The sequence below is a fragment of the Microtus ochrogaster genome, linkage group LG7_11 (assembly GCF_000317375.1).
Source record: "Microtus ochrogaster isolate Prairie Vole_2 linkage group LG7_11, MicOch1.0, whole genome shotgun sequence".
NCBI classification, from domain to species: domain Eukaryota; kingdom Metazoa; phylum Chordata; class Mammalia; order Rodentia; family Cricetidae; genus Microtus; species Microtus ochrogaster.
This window is the reverse complement of record NC_022032.1, coordinates 10,731,644-10,745,397: the sequence shown is the minus strand read 5'-3', so window position 1 is coordinate 10,745,397 and position 13,754 is coordinate 10,731,644. Positions and strand designations below refer to the sequence as shown.

Here is a 13,754-nt window from a genome sequence, read left to right as displayed (position 1 = left end):
TAGTTTCTCTCTCTCTCTCTCCCTCTCTCTCTCTCTCTCTCTCTCTCTCTCTCTCTCTCTCTCTCTCTCCCTTTCCCTCCTTTTGTCCCTCCGTTCTCTCTCCTCTCTCATTAAAACTTTTTAAATGTTTATTTTATGTATATGAGACACACAAATGTGTACGCCTGGTGCTCATGGAGTTCACAAGAGTGTGACTGATACCCTGGGACGGTAGTTACCAGATGATTGTTCTGGGAACTGTACCACGGTCCTCTGCGAGAACAGCAAATGCTTAGTTTCTGAGCCTTCTCAAAAACACCAGTGATAGTTGCTAATGATCAATTGCAGTGTAAACTCTGAAGCTATATCAAGGAGTTTTTTATTGTGCACCATTACGGTGTACTTTTGGAGACTATTACACCTTTGTATTAAATAAAATATATTTGCTATTTTTATACTATTGTCAGCAGGATAAATATGAATGTGGATGTTGACATTCAAAGGAATGTCACAAAATTTCTAGTTTTTTTTCTTAATGGCTTGTATTTTGTTACTAGCAATTGAAATGTGTGCCTTCCTAATACACAAGTCTGAACACATAGTTTTCTGTATGCTACCCTTTTAGTGAAAATGGTGCTTTGACAAAAGTTCAGGCTTCTAGTCTCACCCTAAATTTATGGGGTTTTTTTAAACAAAAACAAACAAACAAACAAACAAAACATGCGTCTTTCTTGAAACAACCATTATGCATTGATTTGCAGAAGTACTCTATATCTACTATCTATTTTTTTTTCAGAAAATATTGAAAAATATGTACTTATGTGCTTGCAGAAGCTGCTTGTTCGTTCCTGGCTGCCCAGAACCGAAATAATTGCACAGAAATCTGTATTAATTTCAATACTGTTTGACCAATAGCTTAAGCGTATATTTAACTCTAATATATTAAATTACCCCATTTCTATTAATCTGTGCATCACTACAAGGTTGCAGCCTACTGGCAAAGTTTCAGCAGACTCCAGTGGAGGCGTCTATTTCCAGCAACAGCTACATGGCTTCTCATTGACTCCTCCTACTCTCTCTATCCTCTTTCTGCTTGGAACTCCCACCTTGCCCTATTCTGCTAAGCCACTGGCCGAAATAGCTTTATTCATTAACCAATAAAAGCAACACATAAACAAAAGGACCTCCCATACAATTTCCCCATTTCTGATCAAATAAAAAAGGAACATTTTAAAGTAAAATTACATATAACAAAACAGGTGTCAAGCAAGAATTACATTTACAATATTTATATCTACTTTATCTTTTATCATAACTAAGGAAAACTATAATTATTACTATCTGCTCTTCAACTGTATCAAAGACCCCAGAAGGATATAATATTACCTAAGTTAACAGGAAGTGCATTGTAAGCAACTTCCAAAACTCTTGAATTGACAGAGATATCTCGCTGCCCAGACAGTCACCCAAAGTTCTTCTGTATCATTGGAGCATCCGTCTTTAGCCTACAAGCCCAAAATATACAGCAGACTTTTCCATGAAGCAGGAAATTTCAAAGACAGTTCCACCTATTGACACCTTGACAGTCACTTTCTTCTGTGCCCTGCAGAATATCTGGCAGACCCTTTCATAAAGCAGGAACCCTGAAGGACTGTCTCACCTTTAGGCAAGTTCAGCAGTCATTTCTTTGTGGGTCCTGCAAGTCCAGACAAAAAGTTCAGGCAAGAGCAGTTTCTGGCCCAAATGGCTAACAAACTCTATGAGGCGCCTCTTCAATGCCTATCATCCTCTTGAAGTAGATTGGTGCTGCCAGGAGCAGATGTGACTCACTGTCATGAAAAGTCCTAGGTTCTTAAAATATTTTAAATGCCATATACTGTAAGTTTTTAAAAGTGTCAAAGATTATCTAACTGAAATATATCTCTGTACATCTAGGAAACCTAACTAACATGACTACAAACTTGACTATTATAGATGACTCTCTATTAACCTATATTTATTAATTATACATTACATTTTTAAATGAGCTGCATAAGCACGATACCTTAATCAAGAGCAGAAATATCCATATAACTAAGTTGACCTAATATTTGTATCAGTAGACCAAAATCTCTACCAATGCAAAGTATTGATCTCTATAGCATATCCCCCTTTAAATGTAAACAAACATTTAAAAACAATCTTTTAGGGAATTTGGGTGTAGTTCTCTCCAAACTGCTTCCTGCTTTTTGTTGGGCAAACTATTTTTGGGGTGTTCATGGTGACTATTCGAGGGTTCTTGGCCCACCAAACCACATTAGTATGGAAGGAATCTACAGGTTATTATTTTCTCTGGAAACAAAAGAAGAACCTCTTTTCCAAAGCAACAAATCCTTAGATCCAAATTTTGAAGTCAAGACACCTTTAAAATATATATGTTGGTTTAGCTTAGCGGCCGGTACAGTGAAATTTGTCTCTCTGTACTTAGCTCCTTCACAAACAAAAAATGTAAAGAAAACACAATAGTATATATAATCCAGACTCTCTGTGGCTTTATTTTTACTTTATGTGGCTTATTTTTCTTCATTTTTTATGACTGTCTTTTATATTTTAAAACTATTTAGTTCCATTTATAACTATACTGTTTTTCTTCTTTCCCAAGCCTGTGTATATTTATCCAGCACTGTGACTCATTTAGAGGTCTTTTTCATCTGAATTTGTCCATATTGTATATCTGTAACCCTTTTCTGACCAGGAGCGCTTCTTAAAATGCTTTAAATGCTAGGACCAAGGCTGTTTTGCCTTTTGGCTTTGCCCAGTCCAACATGGCAGAGGTCCATTCACTGCCTCTGAGACTGCCAGGTGGAAGTCACACTCACCACCTCAACTCTGGTAACCAGTTGGCCCATGCTTCCATCAAGTAAATTGCTGCATGCTGCCCACAAACCCCATTCAAGTGCTCGGCCCCCTGAAAGAGCTGGAGTTTGTGCTGGTAGCAAGGACCAGGAAGCAGCTGTTTTGAAACCATATGATTTTTTTCTTATTCTTTTTTCTTTTCTTTTCTTTTTTTGCTACTGCTGAATCAGGAAGACCTCTTAAAGGAACTGCGGCAAGTGTCATCTAACAGCCCATCCAAGAAAAAGAAATGCAGCTAAACTTTTGTGTGTGTGTGTGTGTGTGTGTGTGTGTGTGTGTGTCTAGAATTCTGTAACATGAGGGCCTGCTTGTTGGGGTTTCTGTCCTGCCCAGTTCCCACAGCTGGTAAATCCCAAAGAAAATCACACAGAGGTCTCCATAAGTTATAAACTGATTGGCCCATTAGCTCAGGCTTCTTATTAACTCTTATAACTTATATTAACCCATTATTCTTATCTATGTTAGCCACATGGCTTGGTACCTTTTTCGGCAGGGTAGGTCACATCTTCCTTCTTCAGTGTCTAGACAGGACTGCAGGAAGAACTTCTTTCTTCCCAGAATACTCCTGTTCTCATTGCCCTGCCTCTACTTCCTGTCTGTTGTCCCACCTGTACTCCCTGCCTGGCTACTGGCCAATCAGCATTTATTTAAAACATAATTGACAGAATATAGAATTGCCCAGAACAGAATTTCTTTCCAAGCTCTCTCAGGTTTAATGTGATTTAGCCAGCACATGTTGGCATGCCAATTGTTGGCAGAAGCCCCTTGTTTGTTCCCGACTGCCCAGAACCAAAAAAATCATTCCCACATCACTTATGGATGACGATTCAACAAAATTATTAAATTTTGCTTCTTCATTAAAAACTTTGTTAAAGAATGCTTGTCCCTTTGATTTCATGAACATAGTTGAGGAGGATTCATGATCTCTGGTGTAATTTGATAACTCACAGTGCAAATGTTAACACAGGGAAATAAGGAAATAACATTTTAATTAAGAAAGTAATTTTGACCTTGAAAACCCCAACTCTGACCAAGGGAATGCTCTTTACTCCTAGCTAAGGTGGCCTAAGGAGGCCTCTCTTCCCTAGCTGCAGCAGGTGTGTTAGTGGCGTCTGTATTTGTGCTCTCTGGAGGCAGGAGCATTCTTCTCAGCTCTCTTCTCCTCTGGCATATCCTGACATGTAGCAGCTACAATGATCCTTTAAGTTTCGGGGGTCCTCATATACCCCACCTCATATACACCCACCTGTCCTCATAGTGTGGGGAGAATGTTATTTATAGTCACTAATTTGGGGTGGGTTCTGTGCTTTCCTTGCTCCTGTTTTGCCCCCATGAGACCTAGGAAAGATGGTTTTTATCTGTCTGAATCAGTAACCGGCTTCAGAACAACAATACAACAGTATATTCCATGTGTCCTCTTCTAGACTCCCTTTTCCTCAAGTTATTGCCACTTGAGAAGTTGTCTCAGTAACTGCTGGATCACATGAAGCATTTAGTTTTTGTTACATCTCTTTATTTTCATTGTTTACCACCTAAGTGAGTTGGCCATTTCTCAAAACTGAAAATGCTTACCCTTAAGTCTAATTTAAATTCAACCAGCCACATTATTATGTATGTTAGCAGCAGTTACTTCAATTATGTTTACTGTTAGTGGTAAATCAATTCTTGATGGTTAAAAAAAACTAACACAATAGTGAGACTCAGTCTTCTTATTAGCTTGATTACTTTTGTGCCATAGTAAGTAATATATATCTTGAATGGAAAAAATAGGTTTTTATATATTATTTTAATGGTATTAATTATATTTATATATATTACACTATCACATATGTACTTCTGTTGAAGAAACTATTATTGTAAATAAGCAAGGATGTACTATGTATTTCAGTTAAAAAGAAAGACCACTTTATTTCTGTTCCTTTTCTGTTTTATATGTGTTTTGAGATAGTATCTTATATAGCTTAGGATGGCCTTGAGCTCACTCTGTAGCCAAAGATGACCTTGAACTTCTGATCTTCCTGCTTCTCCCTCCAGGGTGATGGGATTACAGTCACGCAGTCACCATGCTTGGTTTTGTATAATGCTGGGAATCAAACCCAGGGTATAGTGCATGGTGGGTATACACACTCCACCAAATGAGCAACATTCTTAGCATCCTCATTGCTTAAATCCCATGTATGTTGATGAGAGGTCTAACGTTGAAGAGTATTTATTTACATTTGGCTCCTTAGTATATACTTTGCTAAAGTATGAAAAATTTTGTTGCTTAGAAAATCAAAACAAAGGCAGATGAAGTGGCTTAATGGATAAAGATGCTTTGCAATGTATTAAGAAAATAACTTAAAGAAATTGGTCCTTGGGGTTGGAAAGATGGCTCTGAGGACCTGGGTTCAATAGTGTTGAAAGAAGACAACATGCCTAAAGTCGTGTTTTCTGAATCAGTAGATTCTCCTAAATAAATAGAAACTGGGTGGGGAAATCATATGTCTTTGTCATAGCTTGTGTGGAGTGTTTTTGAGAGTTTAGTCCTACCTGAATTATAACCATCTATCGTGTCAGCTGATGTAGTTTTTCTAGCCTTCCTTCCTGGAAAGGAGATGATAAGGTTAATGTCCATCAGTAGAAGAAGTGGGAAGAGTCAAAATGTAGTGGCTCAAGATTGGATCATATCTCAGTTGCTTAAAGATAGTATAAGTTATTAAGAACTTGTAAGACCAAAGCAGGAGGATCATGAATTTGAGGCCTGGGCTATCTAGTGAGGGCATTTCTCAATAAATAAATGAGATAGAGGAAATTGTGGGTGATCATGGTACTCATTAATTTATATTCTATATTATTCATATTTTACTTTTGTATTATGTTTGCATAATGCAAACTTGAGTTTGACTATTGAGATTTGAGTTTGTATTGACCATACAACATGGACCCCAATTACATTTTGTGCTAATAGTTAAATTATCTTTGATGGTTTCACACTTGGCAAGTACATTTTGAGGCATCAGATTTGACTCTTAAATACAACCTCTAAAGTACCATCTGGCATTCCTGAGAGCTGCCATTGTCCTTCGCTTTTGTTTATAACATTCTTGCTGTATTAGAATGTAGTCCTACACAAGTCCCTGCCAAGAGTACTGTATAACACACCAGCAATGACTTTCATAGTCGCAACCTGCCCCATTGTATATGGAAAGCACATTTCCTTTCTGCATTTCCCTTGTTGAAGGCTATTCAGGCTATCTCTGACTCGGCTGCTTTGGGAAGTGCTGCAGTGTGCACTAATGTGTAGGTGTCTGTGATGTGTGGTTGGATGAAATCTCTGAGGTAGGTACCCAGTAGTGGAGTAGCTACCGTGTGTTACCGGTAGGACTGATCTGTAGCTTTTGGAGGAACGTGCATGCTGAAAGATCTGCATTTTAAAATGTGCTTTAAATATTCGAAGTAGCTAATAGGTAGTGGGTACCATCAGGCTTCAAGCTAGCTTCTAGGCATACATTTTATCTTTTCATTTCCTCCTTTCATGGTGTGAAAGACAAATCTAGACCCCCCCCCGCCCGGTCTTTTAATTGCACATACCTTTACACTTAAACTTTATGGAGTTAATTTTGTAACTTATGTCTAGTAAACTTGAGATGGTTAAATATTTTCTAATATGATTTGTTAGCAGCAGTTGATTCAAGAAATTCAGCTGGTCTTTTCTGTTGTAACATTGTTCTGCTGAGGATGTGCCTGTGTTTGGGTCCAAGAAAGAGCTAAGAGGGACCACAGAATGTTTAAAAGCCATTCATTTCAAGCAGAATAGTTGCTACTTTTTAACCCACCTAACCCAGAATAAAGCTGAGACTAAATTGCCAACTTCTCTTGCAAAATAGGAAAGTTATAATAGTTAAGATACTTACTGTGAGAAGGATTGAATATTTAGTTCCTTTTTGGAGGCACAGTCAGGCTTTCAATACTTTGTCTCTACCACTTATTAAAAATTGCTGAATCAAAGTTCCTATTATGTAATTGTCATATTCTGCTAAATAAAAATGTCTTCACCTCCATTTAAAGCAGGATCTGGTGTTTCCAAATACAGACAAAAGCCATTTTTTTTTTCTGATAGCTGTTTCTTTTGCTTCTCTATTCTTTCTTTGCACATAGCACTCAACAACTAAGCAGAAGTATTTACCACCTTTCTTTGATTCTTGAGTCTGTTTTATGATTGAGATGCCTTATAGACCAATCTGGAACTTTAAAAAAATTTTCTGCAAAGGCTCTTCATTTTGATTAGACAGACTTCTCTAGAGGAATTTACATATATATGGAGGACTTACTAGAGTGGCTTACAGACTTGTGGTTCAGCTAGTCCAACAATGGCTGTCTCTCAACAGAAAGTCCCAAGAATTGTTCAGTCCACACGGATGGATATCTCAACTGGTCTTCACTATACATAATCCCAAAGAAGCAGGCTGTAATACCAGTGAAGGAATGTCTCAGCAGGAGGATATATGAACAAGCAGACAAAGAGTAAAAGCTTTTTCTGTACCCTTTATGTAGACTGCCACAGAAAGGTTGGCCGAGATTTAGGGTAGGTGTTCTGACCCCAAATGATCTGGTGTGCCCAACTGCTTGGATTTTTAGTTAGTTCCAGATGTATTCAAGTTGACCACCAATAATAGTTGTCAGGATGATGAAGTAACAACAGCTTGATACTGTGTTATTATTTTATTCCTGATTCTTGAGCCAACTTAGAAGCATCTGAACAATGATGGTGTTTATTGCTGCGTTCAAGAATTAAATGATTCACAGAAGTACCCTCCCCACCAATGACACAGGGCCCATGGTAAGAATCATAGTGGATGCCTGAAACCTTGGGCAGTCTGTACTTTCCATATAAACTATGTGTAAGTAATCTATATTGAAGTTTAATCCATGTCGTACACATCACAGATTTTCAGTGGTGACTGATAATAAGATAGAATTATTATATTATAGTGAAAGTTGTTCTAAGTATGCTCCAGAGTTTCCTTACCAAGGTGCAGAAGCATAACTAGCATGGATATCTTTCTCCTTCCTCAACAGTCTCAGTATTAGATCTGTCCTTACCATAGATTTTTTTTTATTCTTTCTTTATTTATTTATTTTATTGAGCTCTACATTTTTCTCTACTCCCCTCTCTGCCTGTCCCCCTTAATTCTCCCCCAAGGCCCCCATGCTCCCAATATACTCAGGAGATCTTGTCTTTTTCTACTTTCTACTTCCCATGTAGATTAGATCTATGTCAATCTCTCTTAGTGTCCTCATTGTTGTCTAAGTTCTCTGGGATTGTGATTTGTAGGCTGGTTTTCTTTGCTTTATATTTAAAAACCACCTATGAGTGAGTACATGTGATAATTGTCTTTCTATGTCTGGGTTACCTCACTCAAAATAATGTTTTCTAGCTCCATCTATTTTCCTGCAAAATTCAAGGTGCTGTTATTTTTTTCTGCTGTGTAGTACTCCATTGTGTAAATGTACCACATTTTTATTATCCATTCTTTGGTGGGGGGCATTTAGGTTGTTTCCAGGTTCTGGCTATGACAAACAATGCTGCTATGAACATAGTTGAGCACATGTCCTTGTGGCACGATTGAGCATTCTTTGGATATATACCCAAAAGTGGTATTACTGAGTCTTGAGGAAGTCTTGTTTTTTAATTTTCTTAGAAATTGCCACACTGGCATTCAAAGGGGTTGTACCCTTTGAATTCCCACCAGCAATGCAGAATTGTTCCCTTTTCCCCACAACTTCTCCAGCATAAATTGTCATTAGTGTTTTTGATCTTGGCCGTTCTTACAGGTGAAAAATGGAATCTCAGAGTTGTTTTGTTTTGCATTTCTCTGATGACTAAGGACTTAATATTGATCTTAATATACATTTTTCTCTTCATTTAAGTTAAGAACTTTGTCTTCTCACTTAAAGAAAACATGTTAACCTGCCTTTGAGATCTTTGACTCACCAGCGTCATTACTGTTACCGTTGAGGCTATTACTAAGGAAAATAAGGTTCCTTGAACATCAGCCCTGTGATGCTGTGCCAGGATGATGAGCTTAGATGACTACGAAGTGACTTGTGGGGAGGTAGTACATGCAGTGTGATTACACTGAGCAGAGGACTGGTCCTCTCTTGGATGGATGAAGCAGGGTACTCAGAATGGTGTGTGCTTTGAAACTTGCAATTACTGCTTTCTGTATGTAGTTGCCTGTTAGGAGTGTGTTTGCATAATGAGAGTACCTGTGTGTGTGGAGGCCTCTCCACTATGTTTTGAGATGGTCTCTCACTTATTGGCTAGACTGTGCTCAGCTAGTTCCAGGGATCCTTCTGTCCCCAGATTCCCAGCTCTGTGATACAGATGAATGCTGCTGTGCTCACCTTTTTACTTTTTACGTGGTGCTTAGTATCAGAACTGAGCCACTATTTCAGGCCCTAAAGATCTTATGTAATTATTGCTTATCTGAAATGTCTGAGACCAAAGTGTTTCAGAGTTCGGATCCACCCCACTCCACCCCACCCCACCCCCTGGGACTTTGGAATATTTGCATGTATAAAAAATGAGATGTTTTGAGGCTGGAATCCAAGTCTAACCATGAGAGTCATTTGTGTTTCACATATACCGTGTATACATAACCTGGCAATGATTTACTCTATATTTACGTGCCCGTCTATCTCTAGGTCAGACGGAATTTTCTCCTTGTGTGATAGGTACGTGCTCGGAAAGATACTTTCCTTACCTCTTTTGATTTCAGGTATTTGACTAGAGATGCTTTGTTTACGTGTTTAAATATCAGATAGGTGATACCAAGGCAGCAGTCTCCAGCCTCCACTACTCTTACACAGCAGAAGTGGCTTAGGATTGTTTTAGCTTACCAAAATGCCATGTCCATGTTTTATTTAGCTGGCATTCTTTTATAAGAGCTTCTGAATCTGAAGGATTCTCTGCATTTGGTTTTCATGAAATAGCTTTATTACATACATTACAGTGATTGAATTTCTATTTCTAAAAATTTTAATGGAGGGTCATTTATAGGAGATAGTTGGAGGGTTTTTTGTATGGCTGCAAGAGCTGGAGTTGCATGCATTACTGTGTCAGTTAAACTTCTGGAAGCAAGCCAGTGTGTTTATGGTGAGTTTCCTAGGAAAGCAGTGAACCACTAAAAGCCTGCACAGTATTACAACTCTTCTGAGGAGAAGAAGCATTAGGAAATTCAGCAGTGAAGCGGCAGCAACAAGCAGTCACAGTGGTAGTAAAGATAGGGCAGCTTCAGCTCGCACATCTCACAGCGAGTCAGTGAGCAAGCACATAGCTCCCAAACTGCTGCCTCGGGAGGCAGAGCGGTACTGTCCAGGGCAAGCTTCTAGTTTCATGTTTATGATGTCAAGTCATGTGATAATACTGTACCATAAGTTGCCAACTTCGCTCTACTCTAGAGAGGATTCTTTGCTGCAGTGCTTTTTCGCTTTTTCTTTCCTTTTTCTTTTCTTGAAAGAGAAAAAATTGTGCAATGTATGTTTATGCCTACACCATGCCGAGGCGACACTTAGCAGTAAATAATCTCTGTATCCCCGAGGTAAGATACTGTTTCTGCTTTCCCTGCACAGTGCTGCTGCAGCACGGAGCTGATCCAAACATTCGGAACACTGATGGGAAATCAGCTCTGGACCTGGCAGATCCTTCAGCAAAAGCTGTCCTCACAGGTAAGAAAACAGAGCTAGCAGGCTCTTTGATTTTTCTGAGATTTTCATTGCACAGAATAAAATAAAGCTAAGGAAATACTAAATGCCTCATTGATTGAATATCTACCTTATTAATTGTGCTGTTGTATGTTTGTGTAGCAATCTTACTGCTTCTAGTACTTAGAGTCACAGCATTAAATCATAACGTTCCTCATATTTTGTCAGTTTTATGGCTTACATCACAGTTTTCCTCTACCTCCTCTTCTCGGCTGCTGTTGAAGCCCTTCACTGTTGAGCAGACAAGGGCATTTGTGTTGCTGTAGAAGTAGTTTGCATCAGAAAGACAACCTGCTGCCTTCCTGTCGATACTGAAGTGCTCCCTGCTCTCCTCTTAGGCAGCTTTTCACTTTTTACCGAGACAGCCAAGTTTTTTGAACTGGGGCAATAAACTATCTTCTTACTTCCATTAATGCAGATTTGAGCTTATTAGTATTATTAAAGCAAGTGCCGAGTACCAGCACAGAGGTGATGTTGGGGTACAATGCACCCCTCGTCACGGTCTGCAAGATTATGTTTACCAGGTAGATCCTGAGCTGCTGCTCTCATTGATCTTCATCCTCTGAGTGCTGCATTGGATCTATTTTTGTTTTGATTCTCAGCGTTTGAGCCTTGCTGCCTTTGCCCTCTTTTACTTAACTGACCTTTGTAATCTGGAGCCTCTTTGTCACTGCAGTGCTAGCAGTATTGTTTTAGGTTGTGTGGATGTACGTGACTCTTTACCTTTTAATTTGCTGTGTTTGAAGAGATCTGTGGTCTTGCTTAAAGTTTAACAGTCCATGCTGTGCACTTTTAATAGAGATTGTGAGATGAATGGAAGACATGTATGTGCAGAAAGCTTTAAAAAATATATGGAATTTTGCTTAATTACTCTGCATGGAAAGACAACTTCCCACTGTGGTAAAATTAGTATAATCACTGCTGAAGCAGAGTAATCTGATTTTTCTCAATTAATTAAAGATTAGGTGAGTTTCTTCTCTAGGATAACATACACTAGAGGAATAAAGCTGTTTAAATCAGTGTAGAGAAAGTTAAATACAAATACATGCTTTTAAATGATGGAATCGGGCCTGTCTGATTTGTCTCAGGCCTGCCCAGTTCCTAAAGCCTTCAGCCTCTTATTAAAAAGCCATGCTTAATAATAGAGCAGCTTTAGTGGTCTCTGACCAGAGGAGAAGTACAGCTCGGAAAGAGTTCCACTCAGTGTAGCTGCTACAGTATGTGACAAGTGCCGAGCAAGACTCTGTGAGTGTCCTCCCCCTGACCTTTCCTCTTCTCCTGCTCTCTGCCTGCTGGCCGTTTGCTAGGTGCATTTGATGCACATCACCTATAGGTCTACTTCTACTCTTTGTCAAAGACAAAGTTTAGGTATAAGCCCTTATCCATAAGAAGAAGCCATCTCCTAATTTGAAATGCAGGTTAGAGAACATCGTTTTAGTGTGGAGCTTCGGCATCCTCTCTTGCAGAGACTGGAGCGCCCCAGAGGACAGACAGCACATCTAAACTTGATTTGGAAGCTGTCTAACACTGCACTTTACTTAGATGGGGAGAGTCTATATTTTTCTCAGTTACAGAACTACTGCTACTATTGCTCGACCACTACTGGTTACTGTTCCCTTTAAAAACATTTTCTGAGACAACTTTAAGCTATGGCTTAAAACTAAAAGTTTAGGACAGTAGTTTTCTTGAGACTATAAACTGTTCTGCTTATACATTTATGCTACATAGTACACATCAAAGGAATACTCCACTGAGCTGTTTCAGAATGTTTTTCTGCCAATACAGGCTTGTTACTAAGGAATTCTTTCTGGTGAAATTATGATGGAAATATTATTTCCAAAGCTAAATTTAAAAAGACTAAGCATTGATTTTCCAAAGGGAGCTAGGGTCAGGGCACAGTCCTGTCTTGTCTAGCACATGTAAAACCCCAAATTCAGTCCCTAACACACCTTCCCCCAGGAGGGGGCAAACTCTTGAAAGGAAGATCTCTGAGGAGCCAGCCTTACTCTGAGTGAGGCTCATCTTTATTCCAGATGAGTCGTACTTCGTTACATAACCTTTGAGGGTGATTTTCCTTCTTGATTTCTCTCTGGTTATTTGGGTGCTAAGTATCTATCTTCCTGATAGTCTTATCATTTATGTTATGAGCTCAGTGCATTAACCAAACAATATGCAGGTATACCTTAAAGCAAATTAACAGAGCAAATCTCTTTATATAGAACATTAAAAAAGCTGTGTTTGATTTTGTTTTATGCATAAAGACTGCTGTGCAAAGCAAATATATACTATCAGTATGGCAGTTGGTATCTACCAGATAACCTTTATTTTGAATAGTGCTGTTAGGCATTTGAAAGAGATGGCTAATTGGAGAGACTGGTTCGACTATTTGAGGAACCATTTGAGAGAGTGGTAGTTTTATAGAAGCCTTGAGGGTTTTGGCTTTTGTTAATTACCCGTGTTCATAGGTGATCACCTGGAGGACTTGAAACCAGTATGGGTTTGTTTATTTTGTTGTTTTTTTAGAACAAGAATATTAAATGTCAAACCTTATGTAAATTTTATTGAACAATATATTTGGTGTGTTATGATTATTGATTTTTAAAAGTAATGTATTTTGGACTTTTTCTGTGTATAAAAATGTTTGGAATTACGGGGAAATAAAAACACAAAAAAGAAAGATCACAATTCTTCCTTAGAGATGACATTCATGTATTTTTGTATATAGCCTTTCTTCTTCTATTAGTATACAGCAACATATGTTAGTAGTAGTAAATAAAATATATACATATACATGTTTGTATTTTGCCAATGGTTGATATTCATAATATACAATATTTGATTTAGTGGCATGGATAATTTCAGGAAGACTATAAGTAGTCTTTAACATCAGCTTTTAATTCTGTGATTTTTTTCCCCCATGGATATATATTAGTTCTTTGAGTGAATTCCCTCAATAATTAACATTTAGATAGATTATTTTTAGCCTTTATTTCTTTTCTCTTTTCTACTCTTTTTTAAGAGAAAGTCTTATACATCCCCGGTTGTCACTGAACTTGGTGTTTAGCCTTGAGTTTATTTTTTTGTTTGTTTTTGTTTTTGTTTTTTTGAGGCAGGCTTTCTCTGTAGCTTTG

General features: G+C 38.3%; 1 protein-coding gene across 1 annotated transcript in view; it reads left to right on the top strand.

The window, feature by feature from the left end:
- Tnks (tankyrase) overlaps nt 1-13,754 on the top strand; it is a 158,552-nt gene that overhangs the window by 47,322 nt on the left and 97,476 nt on the right. The window contains exon 3 of the mRNA XM_005362522.2: nt 10,492-10,587. Within this exon, the coding sequence (XP_005362579.1) occupies nt 10,492-10,587 (96 nt within the window). The remainder of the gene's footprint in view (nt 1-10,491; nt 10,588-13,754) is intronic.